The sequence below is a fragment of the Plectropomus leopardus genome, chromosome 11 (genome assembly GCF_026936395.1).
Source record: "Plectropomus leopardus strain MGB_pleo_1.0 chromosome 11, ASM2693639v1, whole genome shotgun sequence".
In the NCBI taxonomy this organism is placed as follows: domain Eukaryota; kingdom Metazoa; phylum Chordata; class Actinopteri; order Perciformes; family Serranidae; genus Plectropomus; species Plectropomus leopardus.
The window spans coordinates 11,815,977-11,824,107 of record NC_142186.1 but is presented as its reverse complement, the minus strand read 5'-3'; the positions used below and the strand labels follow the sequence as shown (position 1 = coordinate 11,824,107).

Below are 8,131 nucleotides of genomic sequence, written 5' to 3'. Positions count from 1 at the left end.
AAGTGTAAGGTGTCCTGTCTTTGTCTTGTCGCTGGTGTTGTGAGGGATCAGAGGAGGAATTCATTGGAGCAGACGCGCAGTGGAGGCTAGTGTAGTCCCTCAACGAGAAATTCATGCCATCGCCGTTTAATCAGCGGCCCGTTTATTTCACACTGGATACGGAACAATTAATCACTTCATAGAATAAACGATCAGTCGATTACAACCCGGAATAACGCACACTGCATGACCTTGCATTGAATGTCATTATAGACGGATTTTTTAAAGCACCGACACGGTAAGGTAATAAGCATCTTCTTTCGCACGGAGTAGAAGGCGAGACCAATGTCGATATGACGGGATGATATTTTGCCTGTACGCAGTCTTGATTTTGAGATCATATGTTTTATTTATTAACATTGATTATATTATTTTGCAGATGTAAGATGGAAACAGCTCATTTTTGGGGGGAAAAAAATCATATTGATGATGGGATTGCTCGTGCAGCCTAGATGCAGGCCGGACTGCATGCCGCAGAATGCAAATACTCGCCATTCAAACAGTTAATATTCGTGTCATAAATATATCAGCCTAAGCCTTTTAGAGACGCCCAATATGCGGTTAAACGTGTATCCTAACAGTGATGTATGGTTTATTATCAGAGCAGGTTTTGTGGACAGCGCGTGCAGGATTGAGGCAGATGCTGCAGCAGCGCTTGATCAGCTCCAGGCGGGAGAGAGAGAGAGAGAGAGAAGGAGAGACAGGAGGAGGGAGGGGGGCGTCATCTTTTTAGGGATCATTCAGTCACACTGTGTGCATCCTGCTACTTATCAGCATATGCGTCAGACTGGCACGGTACAGGAGATGACCCATTTCAATGTGAAAGTGGGGCACGAGGCTTCCGCCCCCCCGTCATTATAAGGGCTACCACAGGTTGGCTGGTGGTCGTGCTCACGCCAAAAATCTGCTGACACATGCGCTCTGCCGGCCGGTGCTCCCAGCCTTTGTGCGCAATGAAGCCTATAGCCTATCTATCATGGCCTCGTGGGGCCACAGACTCCTATAGGCTTTAAACTGGCCCTCTGTTTGTCTGGGTTTGTTTCTTTTAGAGCTTCACGCTGTTTAAATATGAATAATTCAAAAATGGAAATATTATCATGTTCCCTTTGAAAGCATAAGCACAGTAAGGGGAGCGTTGTTGATGTCCTGAAAGATGACACCACTCTTACTTCATCCACCCCTGTCTACTCTCTCTTTTAATTTCAGGTCTTTGGCCACAGCCATGGAGATCGTCACGCATTTAATCAATGACACCATAGAATTCTACAAATGGACTCTAACTATTGCAGGTAATAATCTCTTACTCTGGTCTTTGTCAGATCTTTTTGCATTAAATGGTGTTTAACACATGATTAAATACACAGGTATGTGTGTGATCACTTGCATATAAATCTACAGTTACGTTTTTGCTGCAGTGAGTCAGTGACTTGATGGTGCCTCAGTGAGAATTTACAAAAGAATGAGTCAAAGTTGCACCAGAGTTGAAGAATGTGTGTATGTGCCTGGACCATAGCTGTAGATTTCAGGGAGTGGTGGTGCAGGGGGCACACACCCCTGAATGTCTCGAACATGTGCATTAACTCTGGCAATTGCATTTAAACTCCAATAATCCTAAAAGTGGTGTTCATTTGTTAAAATTATCTTGCTGTATCATGAACGTTTGTTTGCCAAAGATTTTCTGCAGTTATCCAAAATCTAATGGAAAAATCCCATTGGCTTTTTGACAGGGGAACCAGGGTGACACTAACTTTAGTGTAGGCCTCTAGAAAAAACATCATATGCTAAAACTAAATCTATGCCTTTGGCCTGGCAATAAAGTATATTGGCATGAATTATATATAAATATAATGATTCCTAATCTGTTTTATGCTATTTGGCTTTTTCATTTGAACCTCCTTTTTTATAACTGAACTGAAATTATTACATAAAATCAAAATTCACACTCGATATCCTTCAAGTATCACATGCATCGTTAAGCCAGGGTGTCTGCATCAAACGGACCTCCAGACAGGTCACCTCTCAACAAAATCTGGTATCTGCACTCCCATTGTGTTTGACATGGCTGCGCTGGCCTTAAAATAAACTGACACTGAACCCACGCTGTGTCAGTGTGATGCAAACATTAAGAATTGTTATGTAATGCTATGAGAACATCTGTCCCGCAGACAAGCGAGTGGAGAAATGGCCTCTGATGGACAACCCTCTGCCCACGCTGGCTATCAGCACCTCCTACCTGCTATTCCTCTGGCTGGGGCCCAAATACATGAAGAACAGAGAGCCCTTCCAGCTCCGCAAAACACTCATTGTCTACAACTTCAGCATGGTCTTCCTCAACTTCTTCATTTTTAAAGAGGTGGGTCACCATTAACTTCTGTTTAATGTGTTCAAAAACTATAGAGAACAACTTGAATCTGTGGGATCCCAAATTTCCATCCACACTAGTACATTACACTAGCAGTTTTCTCAGGGGTTAAACTAACCTTATTACACAATATTAAGCACTCCACCTCTCGTCTTTTCTCTCTCACTCTCACTGTGCATATCTGCCTTTTTCCATTTATATGAGTGATTCAACAGAAATATATTTTTGTGTTTTTAGCTGTTTATGGCAGCGCGGGCAGCAAGCTACAGTTACATTTGTCAACCTGTGGACTACTCAGATGACCCAAATGAAGTCAGGGTGAGTATTTGGAGCTGAGAAACACACACAGACACACACACACACACACAGTTGCAATTAAAGGGATATTTCACCAATATATGTTACTTCCCCGTTCAGCTGTAATGGCAAGAGACTGCGAGCAGGAAGAGGGCGCTATAATGTCATTCTGCTTGCTGCACAGTGAAAACAGACGCCAAAAAAACCCAGAGATCAAATAGTAAAACTAAGCGGTGAAATACCTCTTTAATGAAAGTGGAACATTTAACACAATGGACGGCACTGCATTTGCCCTGTTATGTAACTTACTTTCTTTTGGTTTATGTGTGTACAGTAATTTGTTTCCAGAAGTAATGAGACACCTCTGTTTATTTACTGCAACATAACATGTTTCACAGATGAATCTAACTTTATTGTAGTGCTCTGCTGCACTCAAATGATTAAGAACACTCTAGTCAGCGTGCCAGGGAAGCTTCGCCCACAGTGGATTCAGAAACATGATCAGCTCTTTTGGACCCTGCTCCTGTTATCAGAAAAAGTGCGAGCTGGAAGAGGGATCATGGAGGGTGTTCAGTTTCACCTTCCTTCTTACTGCTCCATGACGTATACTCACACATCGGACACAGTCGCAGTCTCAGGTGACCCTGACGTTAGGATATAGTTGGATAGAATAGATTAAAGAAGACATTTCCTAAAGGAAGTGCTAGTAGGAGTGTGGATTGCAGTTTAATCATCACAGCTGTATATTTGATTATACCACGAGTTAGAAACTAGAGTCCAAATGTACTAGTCTTCTTTTTCTTTAACTGTCTCCCTGTTTGTTTCTTCCGTCCTCCACCTGTGCTTGTCTTCTCCCATTATTTCTCATGTTGTTTGAGACAGGTGGCAGGAGCTCTGTGGTGGTATTTCATCTCTAAGGGCATCGAGTATCTGGATACGGTGTTTTTCATCCTGAGGAAAAAATTCAACCAGGTTACTTTCTTGCATGTCTACCACCACTGCACCATGTTCACGCTCTGGTGGATCGGCATCAAATGGGTGGCAGGAGGACAGTGTGAGTAACTTATACTGCAGTACACTTCTACATGATGCCCTATGCTTAGTCATATACTTTTGACCCTAGAAATTAAAATTGTGCTCTTTACCCCTGATTTCTTTAGCTCTCTACTATATAAAGGGCTGGTTTTGCCATTTAAAATTTAACATTTTTCAGGGAGTCAGTGGCTTCCTTTTATTTCCCACAAGTCATGAATGGATTACCAAACAGACACCCACTGGCACAGGCCCAGGGGCCTCGAGGCCATGCAGAGCCTTTTGTTAGAAATTGATATACAGTATCTTGTTTGAGAGTCAAAGTGCTTGATTTTGGGTTGTTTTTATCTTGAACTGAGTCCTTGCTATAGTCATTGTGTGGTAGGAAGGTAGAGAGAGAAGCCTGTTACATGTCTGTGCTCACGGGCCCTTTGTGAAATGCCAACAATTTGAAAAACATCTTGCACAGGCATAAATACATAATCCATCAGTGGACATCTTGCCAAAATATTTCTTGTTAATCTCTATCTGTTAATCCAGCTGTAAAATGAATCCGTAATGTCAAGTATTTACAATTGCTATTGTAATTCTTATATATAAAAAAAACTACCATTATTATCGTGACATGATTTGTGTAACAGAAGTACTTAAGCATCACAGTCAGCATGGCAAAACTAATATCAGTGTTGTAACTTTATTTCCTTTTCAGCGTTCTTTGGTGCACACATGAACGCAGCAATCCATGTGTTGATGTACCTGTATTATGGCCTGGCCTCCTGTGGACCTAAGATCCAAAAGTACCTGTGGTGGAAGAAGTACTTAACCATCATCCAGATGGTAAGACATTACCTCACCCTTTGGCTCATTTAAAGGTCCAGTGTGCAAGATTTAGGGAAATATATATTGGTTAAATAGAATCCATTAAAGTGAGTATGTTTTCTGTCATGTATAATCACCTGAAAATAACAATGGTCGCATTTTTGTTACCTTAGAATGAGCTGTTCATATCTACATAGGGAGCAAGTCCTCATTCACGGAGTCTGACGTGGTTTCTACAGTAGCCTGGAATGGACAATTCAAAACCTGACTCTAGATAGGGTCATTTTTGCAGGGGCCACTGTAGTAAGCACCCCCAACACAATGAACATAATAGTTTTAGAAGAACACAGATATTTTATGTGAAACAGCTTTATTCAGTGCTTCTACCTGTTTATATCAGCTGATCCATTAGTTTTGAAGAGGAGACCACTGCCAATAATTTGGCTCACGGTCAAAACCTTTTCAACAATAAACACTAAAGGAATTGTAACTAAGACTTCATGATCAGCACAAGGGAGAAGGTTTAGTTGGTTACAATCTGCAACCGTCACCGCTAGATATCAGTTAATCCTACTCACTGCTCCTTCAAATAGAAATATATTCCATCAACAGATTTTGGATCCTAATTCTACATCTTCACAGCTCTCACTTAACCCCTTGAAACCTGGATCAACATAACTTTTTTTTTACACTGCTTTCAGACACCTTTCACAAGTATTTAAACCTTTGAACCTTGAGCAAATTGGTTTGATTTCTTCAAAAACATGAGAAAAAGGACAAATTGTTAAGAAATGTTTAACAAATTTAGAAAAATCCATTGTTTTAGAAATTTATTTTCAAAAAGCAAGGGAAAAACCATTTTTTTCAATGTTTTTTTTGCTATCTTTTTTGTACTAATTTTCAATCGTCTTGTACTTTTTCCCCTGATATACATTTTTGGGTAATTTCTTTGTAAGTTGCTCATTACCATGAAAGGAATCGAGTCAATCTGCTGAAAGGGTTAAATAACAAATCTCAAGTCAAAATTTGTGAAAAAGTCACACATTGCTAAAATGTGATTCTGTTTCTCTCTTTGTGTCTCAGATCCAGTTCCACGTCACCATCGGCCACACAGCCCTGTCCCTCTACGTCAACTGCGATTTCCCCCACTGGATGCACTACTCCCTCATCTGCTACGCCATCACCTTCATCATCCTCTTCGGCAACTTCTACTACCAGACCTACCGCCGCCAGCAGCCCAGACGTGACGCTTCCTCCTCCTCCACCAAAGCAGGCAAGGCCCTCTCTAACGGGACCCTCAACGGACTCAGCAAGGCTGCCAACGGAGCAGCAGTGATGGTGAGCAAAGAGGAAAAGCCCCAGGAGAACTCTGGGAGGAGAAAGAGGAAAGGAAGAGCTAAAAGAGATTAGGAGAGGAGGATCGAGAGAGGTAGAGGTGAGGTAGGGCCTTGCTTTTGGTTCTAGGTTGATAGTGCTAAAAGATGAAAGACTAAATTTGAGGAAGATTTACTGGATGGAAACGTTAAAGGTGTGATGTGTTTATTTAAGCCATGATCTGAGTTGTTGTAGATAAAATATGAGACAGGCTTGTGTTGAGAGAGGATCATTCTGTTAGCAAGAGGTGTCAAAGGTCATGCCCAAGGTGACCGTCATCACAAATAACCCAAAATACAGTAGAGTATGGTACGGGATAAATCTTAGTATTCCCTCTCTTTATTGTGGTGCCAAGTGCTGTAGATATGGTTTAAAAAGTGACTTTCAGCGACTAAAAACTGAGCCTGGGAAGGAAACAAAGAGTTCACCAGGCCCATTTGGCATGCTGGGAAAGCTCCATTAAATGCGCCTGAGCCGCTTTAAAAAAAGATTATATACCGATCTTATTGTTACTGCTGTACTGAGACAGGAATACACAACATAACACATGCACAAACATGTCAACTTATATTTGAGCGTATCATCTTTTTTGTTGTTTACCTTTACAGATATATACCTGATGATAATGTACAGTATCATGTCCTTTTTGTCCTAATCTTATTCAAGGTGTTGTTGATGTTATGTGAGAGAGACTGCAGTTTACAGTTTTAATGAATATACACATCTGCAGTTATCCACTTGTATGTGAACATGGAGTTATTTACTCTTATTTATTTCGAGTTGTGGACTCAGCCGCCACTTACGTTTGAGCTGTCACCCATTAGCGCACACTTACATTCTAAAGAGGGAAAATAAATCAATAGTTAAGATGTAAATAGAAATAGAAATTATAGATTTCTTATGCTTTGAGACTTGGATGGGATCATTCCATCACTGGTTTACGATGGAATAATCATCAGCTGTATCTCATTGAATGTTAAAACTTGGATTTTCTATTTCTGTATACAACCACTGCTGGTTTTATACTGTATATCCTTACTTGTACGTAATGCAATGAAATGTAATCCAGAGAAATGATGGACTATCTTAATGTTCCCCGTTTTAACAGAAAAGCTGGTGGAGTTTTGTCTTTGCAGATGTTTACCTGTCTTTTTATATTATATCTGACATTGTTGTTGGTCTCACATGCTGGTGAAATGTTATGAGCCAAACAAAGAAGTGATGGCCGAGAATTCAGAACTTGCTAACAGACAGTTTTTTTTGTGTTTTTTTTTGTTTGTTTTTTTTAAATTTTTTTTTAATTTAAGTTAACTAAGCCTGTCGTAATTACCCTTTTTTTTGGCCCATATTCAGACAAATATCTTTTTGTGTCTATGTTTCAATCTGTGTCCTGAGCTGGCTTGAATGTAAATCTATCAGGAGAAACACTTGGTTTTAAAAAAGATTCTGATTTATATACAAAAAGAGCTGGTGAACCTCTGTGTATGTTATAACACTATGAAGAATAACTTTTCTCTGCCTGTAGTATATAGAGTATAAATCAATGGTCGGCTATATCAGCAAATCCAGCTTTATGTCATCCATTAACCAATACATTTTGATGTTATTTATAGTTTCTTTTCTATTTATTTTTGTGTAAATACCAATTTTCATCTTGCTAAGAGTGCTTGTATGTGTATTTGTGTTCTTTTTTTGTTGTACATATTACATTGTGATATTTTGTACACTGCGCATTTGGAATGCTCCCAGCTTGTTAGCTTGGACATTTATACGTCCCAATTGCTTCTGTGTTTTCTTTTCTTATCTTTTTTTTCTTTTAAATCATCATAACTTTGAACTCTCTTCAAATTAAACTGAATGCCTGTACAAACGCTGGCTTCCTTTTGCCACTTCATTTAACTGTCCACTGTCTACCGGTCTTTAACAAGATTATGAATTATTTTATGTTCCATTTATTTTGATACTGCTAACTTTGTTTGCTAACGTGTTTTTGGAATATCTGGTTCATGTGTTTGAACATGTAAACTTGACTTATCTTTGCTCATGTAACCAGGATAAGACTCATAAACAAGTTATTCATGTCTGTGTAACCACACTCTCTTTAACAGAGTGCAGAGTGGTTTTCTAACACTAGAGGGCACCATAGTTACATTATAGTAAATTAGCATCACAGTTGCAGCAGTGATTCTCAACCTGGTGTACTTGCAC

General features: G+C 39.8%; 1 protein-coding gene across 2 annotated transcripts; it reads left to right on the top strand.

Moving 5' to 3' along the window:
- The first annotated feature begins 28 nt into the window (after positions 1-28).
- On the top strand, positions 29-7,794 carry elovl4a (ELOVL fatty acid elongase 4a). Of its 2 annotated transcripts, none has more exons than XM_042490347.2 (7): positions 29-277; positions 1,246-1,328; positions 2,205-2,392; positions 2,639-2,719; positions 3,581-3,752; positions 4,440-4,567; positions 5,633-7,794. In XM_042490347.2, exons 2-7 carry the CDS (start codon positions 1,262-1,264, stop codon positions 5,957-5,959), a joined length of 963 nt encoding a protein of 320 aa, XP_042346281.1. In that variant the 5' UTR covers positions 29-277; positions 1,246-1,261; the 3' UTR covers positions 5,960-7,794. The 2 variants fall into 2 exon arrangements, with proteins under 2 accessions (XP_042346281.1, XP_042346282.1); XM_042490348.2 differs by having other exon boundaries at positions 29-282.
- Positions 7,795-8,131: the final 337 nt, after the last annotated feature.

Coding starts and splice junctions, on each gene's coding strand:
- elovl4a (XM_042490347.2), top strand. CDS start 1,262: ATGGAGATCGTCACGCATTTAATCAATGACACCATAGAATTCTACAAA. Junction 2,720..3,580: donor ATGACCCAAATGAAGTCAGG/GTGAGTATTTGG, acceptor TGTTTGAGACAG/GTGGCAGGAGCTCTGTGGTG. Junction 4,568..5,632: donor ACTTAACCATCATCCAGATG/GTAAGACATTAC, acceptor TTTGTGTCTCAG/ATCCAGTTCCACGTCACCAT.